At 42.8% G+C, this 18,334-nt stretch overlaps 2 protein-coding genes across 3 annotated transcripts in view; one reads left to right on the forward strand and one right to left on the reverse strand.

Annotated features, from left to right (window-relative positions):
• The window catches only part of SMG6 (SMG6 nonsense mediated mRNA decay factor), a 317,581-nt gene extending 317,343 nt beyond the window's left edge, over positions 1-238 (reverse strand). Inside the window, exon 1 of the mRNA XM_033921220.1 lies at positions 81-238. The gene's annotated coding sequence lies outside the window, so the exon portion shown is untranslated. The remainder of the gene's footprint in view (positions 1-80) is intronic.
• TSR1 (TSR1 ribosome maturation factor) lies at positions 209-16,831 on the forward strand. 2 transcript variants are annotated; one of them, XM_033921224.1, is made up of 15 exons: positions 209-362; positions 3,578-3,681; positions 4,073-4,289; positions 4,903-5,037; positions 5,671-6,101; positions 9,159-9,318; positions 9,555-9,718; positions 9,931-10,136; positions 10,275-10,437; positions 10,524-10,634; positions 10,713-10,845; positions 12,292-12,408; positions 14,429-14,569; positions 15,714-15,788; positions 16,432-16,831. In XM_033921224.1, exons 1-15 carry the CDS (start codon positions 248-250, stop codon positions 16,608-16,610), a joined length of 2,451 nt encoding a protein of 816 aa, XP_033777115.1. In that variant the 5' UTR covers positions 209-247; the 3' UTR covers positions 16,611-16,831. The 2 variants fall into 2 exon arrangements, with proteins under 2 accessions (XP_033777115.1, XP_033777116.1); XM_033921225.1 differs by having other exon boundaries at positions 351-487.
• Positions 16,832-18,334: the final 1,503 nt, after the last annotated feature.

Below are 18,334 nucleotides of genomic sequence, written 5' to 3' on the forward strand. Positions count from 1 at the left end.
CAATTCAGTATATTTCTCCCCTCCTCCCCATCCACCATCCGGCACCTGACCCTCAATCTCAAGTCATCCCCCCATCCTACCTTCAAACTCCAGGACGCCGCCGCCGCCGCTTCCCTCCTCCTGTGCTCCGTCCCCTCTTGACGCAACTTTGCCCCCCTCGGTCGCGTTCCGCCCTGCCGGAAACAGGAAGGTACGTCAGGGGGGTCGGGACGGATTCCGTGACCCGGAAGAGATTCTCTTCCAAAAGATGGCTACGGAGAAGAAGCAGGCGGTGCACCGAGCTAGCGCTCTGAAACAGCAGAACAAGCATCACAAGACGGGGAAACACCGCAGCAAAGGAGAGTTTGAGCGGGAGAGTCGCGGTAATGGAGGGAGCCTATGTTGTTTTCAGTTGCAGTGGCCCCGGATCTTGGAAAGTTCATGGGGGTTGCAAATTCGTACCAGCAATGCTGTCTGACAGTCTATGCCGGATACGTGGTTGGGGAAGGTGAATGAGGTCTTCTAACATTTATAGTAGGCTGATTCAATAACACTTCCTAGCTAAGGCAAATGTGAGAAGGGTTGACTTCCTGCAGGCTTGCTAACAAATTGTAGATAGATACACATAGGCCAGGGGTCTCAAAGTCCCTCCTCTAGGGCCGCAATCCAGTTGGGTTTTCAGAATTTCCCCAATGAATATGCATGAGATCTATTTGCATGCGCTGCTTTCATTGTATGCTAATAGATCTCATGCATATTCATTGGGGAAATCCTGAAAACCCGACTGAATTGCGGCCCTCGAGGAGGGACTTTGAAACTCCTGACATAGGGTAGTGATGTGGTTGGGCTTCCAGGATGGACCAAACTTTTGTATCTGCTGACTGCTATCTAATTTACGATTACCTTTAACTCTATTCCAGTGAGGACGCGGAAATGAATGCCTTCCAATACAATACAATTTCTTTATATACCACCAATACCATAATATAGTTCACAGTGGTTTACAAACGTAAGATATGGAGCTATTCTCTGGAATTATGTTGTGTAACTTCATAGCGAGCTGTTCTATTAAGACTTTCATTTATTTAATTATTTTTGGACAGTTGAGAGTGTCAAAGCCCACTTGACCCACGTACTTCTCTGCATTATTTGGAAAGTATCTGTCCAATAACTTGTGTAGAATAAAGGCTGATCAGAATATACCAGACACCCACCCTATTTTGATAGATAACAGCATTCTCTTTTTCCCTTCTTTCCAATCCAATTCCTTTCCCATTAAGATGCAGTCCTCAAGGCTCTGCCTATATTCCTCACTTCTTTTCTGCCATTCACCCCTTCCTCTCCAAAGCAATTTCTTCTCCTCACCACCACCTTCTGACTCTTCTTAGACTTCCATGGGCAGAGATGCCTCACTAGATGCAACTATATCACTCTTCCCAAGTCCCCAGCCCCACTCTACTTCATGCCCGATGAGAGGAAGGGAAGGGCAAAGACTTTTTCTAATTCCTTTCTCTTGCTATTCAGTCTGGGTCAAAGCCATTGCCTCTTGCTATTGTTCACTCTTCTTGAGCCTATATTAGGACAAAAGATGCTACTGCTTGATTCTGAGTCCCCCCTCTGTGCTCAGTCAAGAACATCCACTCTTTGCAGGCAAACTGAACAATGGAATTTTTTTAATATTATGTAATACTGAACTCCTTACCCGTCAAAGCCCTTTAAGGTAGGTTTGAGGTGGGATAGAAAAAGTCAAACTAATAACCATCAGGAAGTTAACATAAGTACAATAAATTTAATAACAATATATCAAAACTAAATAGGTCTTCAACAATTTCCTAAATTTTAAAATAATTGGCCACAGTGCGACGTTCAATAGGAAAACTATTCCATAGCTGTACAGCAAGATACATATAGGAACTAGTGTTTAAGCCCTTTATATTAACGGATGCTAGTAAAGCTCCTTCCCTCACATGTCTCCTATTTTTGGCCCCAGCTCCAGCTCCAAACTCATTTTTACACCCCCAACCCCCTTCTCCCATCTTTTCCCTTTCAGCCCCAGCCCCCTTTTCTCACCTGCAGCATTTCCTTCCCCACTCCATTTCCCTGTGCAGTAGCAGCAGAAGCATACCCTCCCCTTCCATTTTCCTGTGCAGCAGCATTTTCCTCCCCCAACCCACTTCCCTGTGCAGCAGCACCTCTTCCCTGCTCCCCCTGTCAAGCAGCAACTCTTCCCTGCTCCCCCTGTCCCTATTCTTTGCTCCCCCGGTCCAGCAGCACCTCTTCCCTGCTCCCCTGGTCTAGCAGCACCTCTTCCCTGCTCCTCTGGTCCAGCAGCACCTCTTCCCTGCTCCCTCTTCACATCTTTAGTGTGATGCGGCCGCTGCTGGAGCCGGGAGGTTTGTGCATCTTGCGATGGGAGGGTCAGTGGGGGTTTGTGTGCGCCGGGAAAGGGTGCATGTGGGGGACAACGGCAGCAATCTTACAGTGAGGGAGGGAGGGAGTCGACGCGCGCATGCGCACTCTTGCCTGCTGCGGACCTACAGATCATGGAAAACGGAAGCACGCAGGTAAGAGTGCGCATGCATGCTTAGGGTTTTATTATATTAGATGAGAAAAAATTACTTCAAACCTAACATTTCTAATTGATGGAAATTCCAGAAATAAATATATATACTTTGCCTTGATTCAGAAACATATCCCAGTAGATTTATCAATGAGACTAATCTCTCGGGGCATTAGTCATTAACCTCCCCTTTTACAAAACCGTGAAAGCAGTTTTTAGCGCAGACTGGCGCGTTGACTGCTCTGCACTCCCGACACTCATAGAGTTCCTATGAGTGTCCAGAGCAGCGCAGAGCATTCAGCACACCGGCCTGTTCTAAAAACCACTTTTGCAGTTTTGTAAAAAAAAGGGGGGGTAAGGGTTTTAAAAATTAAACAACCTTTTTAAAAAATTATGCAGGCCCTTACTGAACTGCTTCGTGGAGCTAATTTTTGAGTTGTAGTATGCAGACCTGTACATTATTTTGTACTTATCTATAAAAAGTGATTTATGAATGTTATTAAATCAAGCCAAAACATAATAATGTACAGTGGTGCCTCGGAATCCGAATGTCCCAGAACTCAAACAACTTGGAATCCAAACTTTTTTTAATTAAATTTTGCCCCGTAATCCAAACACTGCTTTGGAATCCGAACGTATGGGAACTGCAAGCAGTGCTCAGCCCAAAGCTTCCCCTCTGACGCAGCTTTCTGTTTCCACCTGGGCAGTTCGCGTCAGAGGGAAGCTTTGGGCTGAGCACCGCTTGCAGTTGCTGTTGCTGATTTTGCTGCCTATGCTGGTGGGGGTCCGATCTTTCTGCCTATGCCGGTGGGGGCCCGATCTTGCTGTCTCTGCCAGGTTTTTGGGACCAAGGAATGGATTAATCCAATTTCTATTATTTTCAATAGGAAAAATTGTCTTGGAACTCAAAAGTTTTGGAACTCGATTGGGGTTCTGGAACGGATTAAGTTTGGATTCCAAGGTACCACTGTAGTTTGATTGCTAGAATATAAACTGCATATGATTTATTGTATATGAAGACTATTTTTCCTGTCTTAGGTCGAGTGTCTGCAAAAATCCTGAGTAAAAAAATAAGAAAAGATCTGAATAAGTTGGACAGGAAGCACAAGTTGAACCAAATCCGGAGGCAACGCAAAGATGCAGTGAGTATTGTAAATTATAGTAGTGGTTTTAAATACTGAGATATAACAAAAAAAAAAAAAATCATCAAGCCTAAAGGCTGTGACAGCCAGGTTTCACCAAAGGAGATGTTTTGCTACCTATAGCTACCTATCTTCAACTAAGCAGACACCAGCAGACAGACTCCTCTTTATTTCATTCCTCCTATATACTCCATGTTTTATGACAAGTCATGTCCTTAATTTACTGTGAATGTCTTTTTTGTACCCGTTCTGAGCTTCTGGGAGGACGGGATAGGAATTGAAATAAATAAATAGCAGAGCTGACTGTGTTTTATGCTTGCAAGGTGGGGAAGAGACGATTAGGGCTAGATTTTGTTTCTCTGTAATGAAATTTATATCATTCATCTTACAGGTTCTCTCTGAAAAGCGGAACCTGGGCAGCAAGGATGGTCCTCCACACCTAGTGGTTCTGGTCCCACTTCATGCTGAGATTGATATACAGAGTGCTTTGAAATTAATTAAAAGTGATGTAGCTATGATTGTCCACCAGAGTGAACAGCACAATGATACTTTTGCATTGATATGTCCTCAATTCAAACAAAGGTGGATCTTCATTTCAGCAAACATAAGTAAGAAAACCAAGTTTCAAGTATATTTAAGCTTTTGATGAATCGCCTATTACAATTGCTAGGCGATGTACACAGTCTAAGTAAAATAGATAAAGAAACTTAACATAATAACAATGACATTACAATTAATACTTACATGAGGGGTGAGGAAAGGAGTTAAAAGTTACAATATTGGGTATGGTAAGAAAGGAAGGGAAAAACAAGAGGAAAGGGTACAAAATACCAAAGCACAATCTATAAAGTGTTATTAAAACAAGTAAAAAGGTTTCAAGAGTTATAGGCATCTTTAAATAAATATGTTTTTAAAAGTTTTTTAAATGTTACGATATCATTTTCTGTTCTAATGTATTGAGGAAGGGCATTCCACCATTGTGGACCCGCCACAGTGAACATATCTAATCTTCTGGTCCCTATGATTTTCAAGGAAGGTACGGAAAGTAAGTTTTGATCTGATGATCAGAGAGATAACACTAAGGAACACTAACATTTGTTGTTATAATGCTTTAATTTTTTAAAAATATTTGTATGGCCTTAGAGTGCTGGAATAGCTGTTTTTTTTATTTACAGGAGAGCTTTCCTCCTGAATTTAATAACACTTGCTTTGTATCTATAGGGGATTTTAATGCTCTTCTAGATCTAGCAAAAGTGGCAGACACCCTCTTGTTTTTGGTGGATGCTCAAAAAGGCTGGGACAGTTATGGAGATTACTGCCTGTCTTGTCTGTTTGCACAGGGACTCCCCACTTATGGTATGTATAAAAATCTGTAGCTCACTGAGAAATAGAATAGCTTTGTGGAAGAAGAGTGAGTGGTTGATGTGCGTGCATGAAGGGAGAACTGTACAGTGGAATAAAAACTAGTGTCCAGGTGAGAAATGTGAGGGTAAAATAAAGGCAGAACCCATATCCTGTGGATCCCTTTTTGCTTACCATGCAAAACTGTCAATTTTACAACTTCATGGGTACAAGCTTATTTCCTACTGATGAGTGTCATGTTAGTAGTACTGCTCTTCGATTCCAGATTTTTGTGTGTGTACAATAAAGAAATGAAAAATTTCTGCTGATATTTTTCTTGTGCTCTTAGGGGTCCTTTTACAAAGGCACGCTAAGCGTTTTAGCGTGTGTTTAGTGCGCACTAAAACAACGCGTGCGCTAAATGCTAACGCGTCCATAGGATAACATGCATTTAGCGTGTGGTTAGCACGCACTAAATACCATAGTGCACCTTTGTAAAAGAGGGGGTTAGTTATGTATTATTTAGGATGTGGTTTTTGTATATGCATGCATCTTACTTTGGGCCCTTAATAAAGCATAAAATGAGCAATAGCAGCAATTTTTAATCACCTGAATCAGCCAGTGTGTTTCCTTCCTCCACTGTTTCAGCTCTGGCAGTACAAGGGGCTCATGCACTTTCATTGAAGAAACAAAATGATGCCAAGAAAAATATGAGCAAAACCATTAAGAAACGTTTTCCGGATGCCAAAGTTTTCAGTTTGGATACAGAGGAGGCGGCTGCTGTCTTGCTCAGGCAGATGGCCACACAGAAACAGCATCACCTTGCATTTAGGGATCAGCGGACATACCTCTTAGCCCAGAAAGCTGACTTTCTGCCCATTGATGAAGCAGGTTTAGTGGGGACCCTGAAAGTATCTGGTTATATCCGAGGACAAACTCTGAATGTGAACAGTTTGGTACATATTGTGGGACATGGGGATTTCCAGATGAGTCAGATCGATGCTCCTGCAGACCCTTTTCCCTTGAATCCCAGGATAACGAAAATTCAAATGAAAAAAGATGAACACATGCAGACACAGGTAGGACCTTGTGTAGGGTAGCAATGACTATGTGAATTATATTTAAATATGGATACTTATCTTCTTAAATTTCAGTCACTCTTTAAGACAGTTAAACAAGATATCATATACAATATTAAACATGGTCCAAAATAGTTTTAGAATCATAACAGTCAATTTTATTGCCATAGCTTGATTATTGTAACTCTCTCTGCTGTATTTTTATTGGGGAAATGCCACTATAAATCTTACAATTATTACAAAACACTTAAATTAGGCTAATCTTTAAATTAGGCAAGCTTAAAAGGGCACCCCATCTTTTAAAAAATTGCATTGGCTTCCTGTGAAATTAAGAATTCAGTTTAAAATAGCTTGTTTAGTATACAAATCAATATAAGAACATAAGAAGTTGCCTCTGCTGAGTCAGACCAGAGGTCCATCGCGCCCAGCAGTCCGCACCCGCGGTGGCCCATCAGGCCCATGACCTGTACAGTGATCATTATCTGAACCCTTAAATCCCCTTGGTCTTTATCTATACTCTCTCTATATCCCATCTCTACCTCTATCTGTATCCCTCAATCCCCCTATCTTTCAGGAATTTATCTGATCCTTCTTTAAAACTCTGTAGTGTACTCTGTCCTATCACAACCTCCGGCAGTGCGTTCCATGTGTCCACCACCCTCTGAGTGAAAAAGAACTTCCTAGCATTGGTTCTAAACCTGTCCCCTTTCAGCTTCTCCAAGTGCCCCCTTGTACTTGTGGTCCCCATTAGTCTGAAGAATCTATCTCTGTCTACCTTCTCGATACCTCTCATGATCTTGAAAGTCACTATCATGTCTCCTCTGAGTCTCCGCTTTTCCAGGGAGAATAGCCCCAGCCTTTCTAACCTGTCTGCATATGAAAGGTTTTCCATGCCTTTTATCATTTTCGTCGCTCTTCTCTGGACCCTCTCAAGCATCGCCATGTCCTTCTTGAGGTACGGCGACCAATACTGGACACAGTATTCCAGGTGCGGGCGCACCATCGCTCGATACAGCGGCATGATGACTTCCTTCGTCCTGGTTGTGATACCCTTCTTAATAATACCCAACATTCTATTTGCTTTCTTTGAGGCTGCTGCACATTGTGCCGTTGATTTCATTGTTGTATCCACTAGCACACCCAAGTCCTTTTCAAGGTTGCTTTCCCCTAGCACCAATCCCCCCATTTTGTAGCTGAACATCGGGTTCTTTTTCCCTATATGCATGACCTTGCATTTCTCTATATTAAATCGCATTTGCCATTTGTATGCCCACTCTTCCAGTTTGTTTAGGTCCCTTTGTAGGTCTTCGCATTCCTCCGCGGTCCTAACCCTGCTGCAGAGTTTGGTGTTATCTGCAAATTTTATAACTTCACACTTCGTCCCCGTTTCCAGGTCGTTTATAAACCCATAGAACAGCAATAGCGTTAACATTTAATTAGTTTTTCAGGCTGATATAATTCTTGATGTTCATATTTACTTAGATTTAGCTGATGAATAAACTAGTCTATAAGTTCAGAAGGCTTGTGCAATCATTTATGCATTAGGAGACAAAGATATGGAATAACTTGCCAGTAGTAAAGGCAAATAACTTCCTATTATACTTTTTTGGAATATTTTTTAAAAATGTATATTTTTTCTACATTGAGGATTAATCCCCCCCCCCCCCTCCTTTACTAAGCAGCATCAGAGCATTTAGTGCTCCGGGTCACGATAAAAACCTCTATTGCGGCTTAGTAAAAAGGGGGGTAAATTTCTTCAGGCCTTCGCATATTTATTTTTATAGATAATCTTACACTTCCTGTTTTGTATTTTCAGCTGCTATACTCCTTTACTTTGGTTTGGAGATTTCCAAGTTTGTACATCTAGAATCTATATTGAACAAGGCAGAATAAAAAATCTCTGAATAGAATAAAAAAGCAGTGTAATAGTTCAACCCAAATACAATTGAGTAAATGCGACCTGTGCCAAAATCGAATACCAGGTAACCGGTGCTATGTTCCCGCTAAGCAGAGTGCATGAGCAATCGCTCTTACATTTTATATGGTCGCTCACAAAAATACTGACCTGACTTTCAAACAAAATTAAATTTTAAAAATTAAACTAAATCAATTACCATATGTATGATCGTTTTTTGCGCTATATACAGAAATGTATTGCCAATCCTGGGATCAAATATTTTTGTTTTATAGAATCTTGTTGCTCACACGAAAAAAAATTTGCATGCACCAGGCCACGCTTTAAAGCAGGGGTCTCGCATCTTTCTTCACCTTGAGGGCTGCAAAGTGGTAATGAGAAAGCTCTGAGGGCCACAAATACCTCCCCTGGCATCCTCCCACTAACACCATATCTCCCCCCACCTCGGTGTCCATCTGCCGGCCTAAGCCCTCCAAACCTTCCACAAATTTAGAAATGTTGCTTCTCCAGCCCTTCCACCCCCTGCATGCTCTCTCAGACTCCCCTTCAGCCTTCACCCACTCTCATTCAAATCCCCTTCTTCAATCTTTACACACACTCTCTCAACTCCCCCCCCCCCCTTCAGCCTTAACCGACTTTCTTTCAAACCCTCCTTTCAGCCTTCACCCACTCGTATTCAACCCTCACCTCCTTCAAACTTCACCCACTCTCTCTCTCAGCCCATCTTCTTGATGTTACAAAAATATTAACTTACCGAGAGACAAATAGCTCAAACAGTGTAGTAACCTTGAGGTTGGTACTAGTGCCTAGTGTCTCTTTAAATGCTTTCACTTCCAGCAGAGCAAACTGGAAGTGAAAGCTGAAGTCGACTCTGTCTCCTGGGGCCACATTGGAGTGTCTGGGCCATATGCTGGAGACCCCTATCTTAGAGGGAACATTGAACTGATGTACACTCCCTATAAGGAACTGATCACCGTGAGAAGGGATTTAGATAAAGGGTTTATAATGAGTATGGGTTAGGTAGGATCAGGTTTTACTAATATGTGGAACAGTTACTGAGTATGTATCGGATGGTTTTTTGGAGCAGGCTTAGTTCTTAGTTGAGGAAGTTGGATTTAAAGCTTGAGACTTCTGCCACACAGGATTGCTTGGAAGGTGGAGTTGCTGCGATGGAGGAAGACCTGAAGGTACTGATGAAGGCAGATCCTAGATTACAGGAATCTTTGCAGTCAGAAGTTATTCCAGACCCTATGGAAGGCGAGCAGACATGGCCTAGTGAAGAAGAGCTCAAAGAGGCTGAAGGTGGGTATATTACAAATCCTATAGCTTGTCTGGTTTGATGCATGTAGTTTTTCAGTACTATTGCAATGTAAATCACCTGAGATTATTGAGAAAAGAGACATTCAGCACAAATGGGTTGATTATACTGTATAGAGCCAGAGCTGAGTTTTCCACATTCTCCCTTGCTGTGTGCATGCTGATAGTCTGGGCTCCCTTTGCTGAGTTCTCATTTTCTCATTGTGGTGGGCATTTTTCAGAGTCACTGACAAACAAGAGGACCGTAGTAAAGAAGGTCCCAAAAGGAACATCTAGTTACCAGGCTGCATGGATTGTGGATGATGAAAGTGGAGAGGAAGAAGACAGCAAGGATGAAGAGGAATGCATGGAAAAAATTGATATGATGGATGAAGCTGTTTCTGGGGTAAGTGCAGATCATACCATACAGGAAGGAGGAAAAAAACCCTGTGTCTGATCCTGGTAGCAGTTTGAGTAGGAGGTGTGATGGAGAGTGTGCCTTATAAGTGTATACATATTTGTAGCTTATGTATCTGTATGTCATATATAGATGTATGCACATATACATTACATAAGATTACATATTTAAGTAATTTTTTTATGTCCTGTTTGAAACAGGATGAGAATGAGGAAGATGATGAAGATCAGGAAGAGGAAGATTTGGAGACTATGAGCATTGCTGAAAGTACACATGATAAACAATATGATGAAAATATTGACGAGAGAGAGGACCAGCAGAATATGGAGAAATACAGACAACAAAGGCAGGATGAGATGTTCCCAGATGAGGTGGATACACCTCAGGATGGGCTTTGCAGAGTCCGGTAAGTGTCAGCACATTCTCTTTGGTAATTAGCAGTGCTCCAAAGGAACGTAGCGAGTGCCTGGAGTGACAGTATAAATTGACAGAATGCTAAAGTACTGTTTGGGATAGCTCTCTCATAAATTTCTGTGTTGTGCAGATTCCAGAAATATCGGGGTCTACAGAGTTTCCGCACATCTCCATGGGATGCAAAAGAAAATCTTCCCAGGGATTATGCGCGCATTTTCCAGTTTCACAATTTCTCAAGAACCCAGAAGCGTATCCTCAGGGAACATGAGGAGAAGGAGATGGAAGGCGCAATGGTACTTATGCTGCTTAGGCTACCCCTGTCTATCCTTTCTTGGAGAGGTTTCAAAGTAATAATAGTGGGTTTTTTTTTCCTGTTCAGGTTGGCTGGTATGTTACAGTTCATATTTCCGCAGTTCCTGTTTCGGTGCTGGAGAGTTTTCAGCGGGGAGCACCTCTAGTCCTCTTCTCTTTGCTCTCCTATGAACAGAAGGTACATATTCTAGCCATCTGATTGGTTCCTAGATTCTCATGAATTGATTTCTCATGAGTTGACATTTTATTTCTGCAGATGTCTGTATTGAATTTACTGGTAAGAAGATATCTTGCGAATAGCATACCAGTGAAAGCCAAAGAAGAGATGATATTTCACTGTGGTTTCAGACGTTTTCAAGCCAAACCCCTATACTCCCAGCATACCTCAGGTGAGTGTTGTAGGAAAATAGGCTTCTGTAGTACTAGTGTTTTTTTTAATTGGTACTGAAGTGCAATCCAGGCTTTCTGTGTTGCTTGCAAACCTTGGGTCAGTACTAGGGTGAGCCATTCTCTTTTCTTTTTGTTTAATTCTTTTTTTTCTTTTTTTGAAGTCTTTTTATTAATTTTTCAAACATTATTCAAACTAGACCAATAGTACCAAATATTCCAAATTATCATTACGCACTGTGATGCTTCAGAATGTGGCTTAATTAATAGAATAGTTACCTCTGATCCACTAATGTCCCCAGATACTGCAGGGAAGGGGGGGGAGTTATGTAGTATTAATTCAGTCCGGCTTATCCCAAAACTTACAAACAAAATGCTAGCATTGTTTATTCACAGCTCCGTCTCTTGAGTCCCCATTTTGCCTGCCGCCATTTCTGGAATGGCTGCCAAATCTTCGTAAAAGGGGCTATTCGATTCCATTAAAACACAATCAATTTTGTCATCAGGAATGAATTTAGCTTGGCCAAAACCTGCACATGAGATGGAATCAAAGGTTATTTCCAAGCCATTGCCAAAGCCAATCTGCCAGCCATAATTATATATGGCTAGTAGTAGTCTCTAAATGGTTTTCAGTCCAGGTGGGCCCATATCCAGTAGACTTCATTCTATCTTTTATGTACTGTCTTGCCCAGAATTTCCAAGACTAATGCCCTGCCGTTCCCTTTTCCATTGTTCCAGAAAATCTTCAGGTTAAGACTGGAGCAAACTGAAATCCTGTATTCTTGCACATCCTGGGTCAGTACCAGTTCCCCGAGTCCATCATTTTGACACTATCAAATTGCCTACTTTATCTCTGTTCCCTCCTCAACTCTTAGGGCTTCTTTTACTAAGCTGCGCTAGTGGTTTTAGCGCTTGTGCTAGACGCTAACGCCTCCATTGAGCTGGGGTTAGCGCGCACTAAAAACGCTACTGTAGCTAAGTAAAAGGAGCCCTTAGATTTTGGTTGTTTCACTTTTGTCCTTCAAAAGTTATTTTTGTTTTCACTGTGCACTTTTTTATTATGGCCAGATCCTCATATAAAATCTCTCTTGAGTCTTTTAATCACAGTACATGCTGTGCTTATCAGTGTGATTTTGGAAGGCTGCAGATCCACAATAGGAGCTGAATTTTGCTGCCCTTGCTTCAGAATTGCAGGAAACATAAGAGTCCCAAAAGTGAAAGGATGAGCCAGAAACTTTACAAACAGGACCGAGAGATACCAATTTAAAAATCTTATTGACTTAGATTTTTGCTGCTTATTGAAGTTTAAAGAAAGTGTGTCTCTAGTACAGCTGCTGCTTTCAGGACCATACTTTGGTCATGAGCGGTTTGGGAAGCAGAGCATACCTACTTCAGTATTTGTGTTTGGTGATTGTTCTATTTTTAATTTGGAATATTTTCTATTTCAGCTGATAAGCACAAGGCTGAATGCTTCCTGCACCCCGACACTGCTGTGGTGGCAACAGTATATGCCCCCATCATGTTTCCTCCTGCCTCTGTACTGATGTTTAGGCAAAGGAGTAATGGTGAGTACAGCAGACATTTACAGTTCAGACTAAAATTGCTGTTTTTGTGTACATGCATCTACGAGAGAATGAGATTTATAACATAATTATGTCATTTATATGAGCACCACAAAAGAAATGTTTTATTAATAGAAAATATGACAGCAATGTATGGACCTGGATATTGCATAATCTATTTATTTATTGCACAACTAGTCTTTAAGCCCGTTACATTAACAGGTGCTAGAGTAGATGTCTGTCTGGGGTTTTTTTTTCTTTGTCTCTCTCTCTTTGCACGCTGCCTGTCTGTCATTTTTTCTATCTGTGTCTCTCCCTATGTCCTTAGTGCCCTCAGTGCCTCCTTCCTTTGTCCTTAGTACCCCTTCCTACATCCTTAGTGCCCCCATTACCTCCTTCCTGTGTCCATAATGCCCCCAGTGCCTTCTTCCCATATCCTTAGTGCCCCCAGTGCCTCTGTACTGTGTCTTTAGTGCCCCAGTGCCTGCGTACTGTGTCCTTAATGCCCCCAGTGCCTCTGTACTGTGTCTTTAGTGCCCCAGTGCCTGCGTACTGTGTCCTTAATGCCCCCAGTGCCTCTTTCCTGTGTCCTTAATGCCCCCAGTGCCTCCTTCCTGTGTCCTTAATGCCCCCAGTGCCTCCTTCCTGTGTCCTTAATGCCCCCAGTGCCTCTGTCCTGCTTAGTGCCCTCAGTGCATCTTTCTATGTCCTTAGTGCCCCCAGTGCCTCCTTATGTCCCCATCATTATCTTCCAGACTTTGTCCCACCCCACCCCCGATGCCAGCCTGCCTGCCTCCCATCCCCCTGAGCAGCATATTTCCATTTAAACCCCCCACCCCCCGATGCCAGCCTGCCTGCCTCCCATCCCCCTGAGCAGCATATTTCCATTTAAACCCCCCACCCCCGATGCCAGCCTGCCTGCCTCCCATCCCCCTGAGCAATATGTTTCCATTTAACACCCCCCCCCAATGCCAGTCTGCCTGCCTGCCTCCCATCCCCCTGAGCAGCATGTTTCCATTGAAACCCCCCCCCCCACACCCCCTCTGATGCCTGCCTGCCTGCCTCCCATCCCCCTTCCATTTAACCCCCCCCCCCATGCCTGCCTGCCTGCCTGCCTCCCATCCCCCTGAGCAGCATGTTTTTAACACCCCCTCCCCCCGCGCTGACCCTGCCCGGCACACCAGAAACCCCCGTTGACCCTCCCAGCCGACCCTCCCACCGCTAGACGGCTGACAAACCTCGCAGCTCCAGCAGCGTCCCAGGCACAGTAAACATGCTGCTTCGGGTCTTCGTCTGGCCTAATTTCCTCTGCCGTGTCCCTGATGATGTCATCAGGGACGCCGCAGAGGAAATTAGGCCAGTAGAAGACCCGAAGCAGTGTGTTTACTGGCCTGGGACGCTGCTGGAGCTGTGAGGTTTGTCGGCCGTCTAGCGGTGGGAGGGTCGGCTGAGGGTCAACGGGGGTTTCTGGTGTGCCGGGTAGGGTCGGTGGGGGGGAAGTCGCAGCGTGTTAGTGGTGTGCCGGGTAGGGTCGGTGGTGGGGAGGGGGGAGTCACAGCGTGTTACCTGGCCGGTCCTTAGACACGCACATGCGCACTCTTACTGCCATAGCCCGACAGATCAGGACTCAGGGAACACGGGGTAAGAGTGCGCAAGCGTGCTTAGCATTTTATTATTATAGATTACTATACTTCTGTAAATTGTAAAAACAGAGCTAAGTGGTTTACAGACAGGAACACCATTATTGTGGACAGGAGAGGATAGGATACCATACATCCAAGAAATAAAGAAACACAAGGGATAATTAGGAGCAAATAATGCAAAGGAGAAAAGGGAAGTGGGCAATTCTGTAGGACTTAACTAATTGCGCAATGCAACCTTGCATTCTCAGATTCAAAAGAGTTGGGAGAAGAGCAAGGTCTTTATTGCTACTTTGGCTTTATCCTTACTACCCCACCCATTCATTGCAGTATGATTTTACTGTTAGGTAGCAAGTGCAGTGATGTTTGTCCCTCTTCCACAGGTATGCATGACTTGGTAGCCACAGGTTCTCTGTTGACAGTGGATCCAGACAGGATTATCATTAAGAGAATTATTCTGAGTGGACACCCATTCAAAATCATAAAGAAAACAGCAGTGGTCCGCTATATGTTTTTTAATAGAGGTAAGTTAGAGAAGACATTGGATTGGATTTATTAATCTGATATACCAGTATTGACAACCAGATATTAAGCAGTTTACAATATAAACAAGTTCCGAGAAAAAAAATTACATCAGTAAAAGACAAATGCAAAACCAAAATATCTTAGTCTAACAAACAAATAAAATTTAATCTACAGCTTAGATCACAATCAAGCAGCCCTCAAAATAGCAATTGCGTAAAACACTGATGAAATAAGATAGATTTAATTATCTTACGAAAAGTTAAATAAGAGCAATTGCCATGAAAGCTACTTAATGAATTCCAAAGAGCTGGTCTGGCATAAGAGAAAGCCCTACTTCTTTTAGATGACAATTTAATTTATTTCAAACCTGGCAGTTTGAATCGATTCGTTTGCAAAGAACACAAGGATCTAGCTGGTAGATATCTTGACAGTTTATTTGACCAATGTTACATGTTTTAAACAGGCAGAGCAATTTGAATTCCATACTTTTATAAATAGAGAACTAGGGTAATATGCTCATATCTCTTAACTCCCAGAAGCAATTTTGCAGCAGATTTTGTTTTTACTAAGATCAAAAAAAAGATTATTACAATAGTCAAGACAACTTGTTATGAAGGCACAAATTAATTTGGTCAGAATCTCTTTGGTCAGAAGGGATCTTAATTGACAAAAGCATTTAGGCCTAATTTACGTGGCTAATTTAGGGCTTGACGCTCAATTGGTTATCACACTGCACTTCCAAAGTAACTCAATGAGAAGCAGGAGGTGAAAGCAGGAGTCTCTTGAACCACACCCCTACAAGATTTACTGATTTCCAGCTGCTAGGGTGAACAGAGAACTTGCTCATGTTGACTTTGGGTGCTTGCTGCAAAGCAGCAAGATGGGAAATTCATATGTGCTGGGTACAGCTATTAGCATTATAAACCCAGAGACATTGTTGCTGCTCTATGTCATCTTTATAAAGAGCATTAGTTATTAGCATTATAGGCTCCATGGAGCTTGCATCATTTACTGTCCATGAAGAGAAGAGGTTTGGTGACTACTGCTGATGAGATTTGTAAACTTTTTATTTCATTTGTATCTAAGAACCTAGTTTTCCTTTTTAATGTTTCCATTTCTTTGTTTCTCTTTGTCTTATCTAAGAGGATGTACTGTGGTTTAAACTAGTTGAGCTGCGAACAAAATGGGGCTGCAGAGGTCATATTAAGGAGCCTTTAGGTAAGTCGGGATGCCCCATTGCTATACATATCTTCAGTGCAGTATGTTAGGATTTTGCTTGTGTCTTTTTGGTATTAACTCAAGGCAAGTTACATTAAAGTACATGGCACATTTCCATTTCCCCAGAGGGCTTGCAGTCTCAATTTGTAGCTAAGGCAATGAGGGTTTAAGTGATTTTCTCAAGGCCACAGGGAGCATCATTTGGGATCTGCAACCTAGCTTCCCTGGTTCTCAACCCCGCTGCACTTCATTATAAGCTCTGACCCCATAACTTGGACTCTCTTACCTCTAGTTCTTTTTCAGCACCAACCAGAGCTCCTGGAAGGAGGGGGATGGAGAAAGAGGGGAACGATGTGGAAAAGGGATAATCAGAAAAACAGCTAGCTGAGGGAGGGTGAAAGAAACAGAATGGTCTGTTAGGGATAGAGAAAGAGGCAGAGGAAAACAAGGGAAGGGGTGGGATGGAGAAGTAACTCATTGAGGGAAAATCAAGGGATGGAGAGTCTGTTGTTGGGGAGTGAGTAGCCGGGAAGATATTGGCAGACGACTGATTGATGTGATGGTTGGGAAGGGGTGGAGGAACTATTTGACAGTGCTGAAGATTTGCTTTTGATATAGCACGTTGTGGGTGTTTTTTAAACAGGTACCCATGGACATATGAAGTGCTGTTTCAACAGACAACTGAAGTCACAGGACACCGTGCTCATGAACCTTTACAAGCGTATTTTTCCTAAATGGACTTATGAGCCATATGTGCCAGAACCAGTGCCATGGTCAAGCAGTGAAATTTTGAAGGATGTTCAGGAAGTAGCGATGGAGTGACCTTCATCTGACTACTGAATCAAGTGACTACTGAAGCAGTCAGTCTGACACAGTGCACTCAAGACAAGTGAAGGAGAAGAAAAAGGGGCAGGCATAGCTGCTTCAGCGCCATATGTTTTCCAGTGGAATGTACCTTCATTTATTAAGCTCGGTATTTATTTATAGAGCAGCTACCGTGTTTCCCTAAAAATAAGCCGTAGCATGATTTTCGGGGTAGATCTTAATATAAACCTTACCCCAAAAGTAAACCCTAGTCCCCAGAAGCCTAACCTGAATGTTCCTGGATTCGCCGGCAGCAGTGTTTCCCACCGCCTTGCTGCCGAAGCCCTGCTGACCCATCTCTCCAGTCCGAACCCCGCCGACTGCAAGACCTACAAAGAGCAGCATCGGCAGCATTCTAAACAGGCTGCTTCGTGGCCTTCTCCCACCAGGGTATTCCCTCTGCCACATCACTGATGATGTCATCAGTAACTCGGCGCACAGAAGGCCCCAGCGGGAGAAGGCCGCGAAGCAGCCTGTTTAGAGTGCTGCCAATGCTACTCTTTGAGGGAGGTATGTAGGTCTTGCGGTTGGCGGTGTTCGGATGGGAGGGAAAGATGGGGAGGGTCATGGGTTCTGCTGCACGGAAGGGAGGGATAGAAGCTGTGCAAAGGTTCTGCTGCATGAGGGATGGGAGGGAGGGATAGAAAGATGCTCCAGAGGGAAGGCACAGGGGGAGGAAAGATGCTGCACATGTGTGGGAGAGAAAGGAAAGAGGAAGAATTGGGGTGGAGGAGAGAAAGGAAAGAGGAAGGATTGGGGTGGAGGAAAGAAAGGAAGAGATGATCATTGTAGATACTACATCTCTGACCCATTAAACAATGTTTGTCTACATGTTCTGCAATTTTATTCTTTATAATAGTTTCCACTATATTGCCCAGAGCTGAAGTTAGGTTTACCAATCTGTAATTTATCAGATCACCCCTGGAACCCTTTTTAAAAATTGGCATTATATTTGCCACCCTCCAATTTTCAGGTACCATGGATGGTTTTAACGACAGGTTACATTACTAACAGTAGAAAGAGCATAGCCAAGATGTGTGCACAACTTTCACAATTAACACCAATAATTTAGTGTTCAATTATTGATGTTAATTGGCTTGTTAATCAATTGAGGTGCACATGCATCTTGGGATCCTACTTAAATTTGTGTGTGGAAAATTGGGCACCCTGTACAGAATAGCGGGGAATATGTTTGTTTTGACAGGAATTAAAATATTTAATGACCCAGTAGTACTTTTATTTCCATTTCAATAAATGTAACAGATCAATTAATAATATTCATTCAACAGGGAGCATCACCAGAGAGAAAATAATAGGAGCAAGCAGCCTCCTACTAACCAGTCTAGAGATCAACTGAATTTTGGGTTTGCATTTTCAGCTGAAACTTTCCCTTATTCCTCCTTCCCCTTGATTGCTCTCCTGTGCCTGCCCTTCCTTAGTGAAGCCTAGTGGTCTCTGTGGGAGCAAGAACAAATAATCTCTTATGCAAGCCAAAGATAGATCATTAGATCAGAGGAAAAAAGGTCTCAGTAACCCCATGAACCATCCACAACGGATAATATATGTTCACATATGAAAGGGTTTCGGTATCTTATTGACTCAAAAAACCTGCTAATTCGTTATTTTTAGCTCAGAACTTTTTATAAATAAATTTTTCTTTTTTCGAATAAATAACTTATCAT

Source organism: Geotrypetes seraphini, chromosome 15 (assembly GCF_902459505.1).
Source record: "Geotrypetes seraphini chromosome 15, aGeoSer1.1, whole genome shotgun sequence".
Lineage (NCBI taxonomy): Eukaryota > Metazoa > Chordata > Amphibia > Gymnophiona > Dermophiidae > Geotrypetes > Geotrypetes seraphini.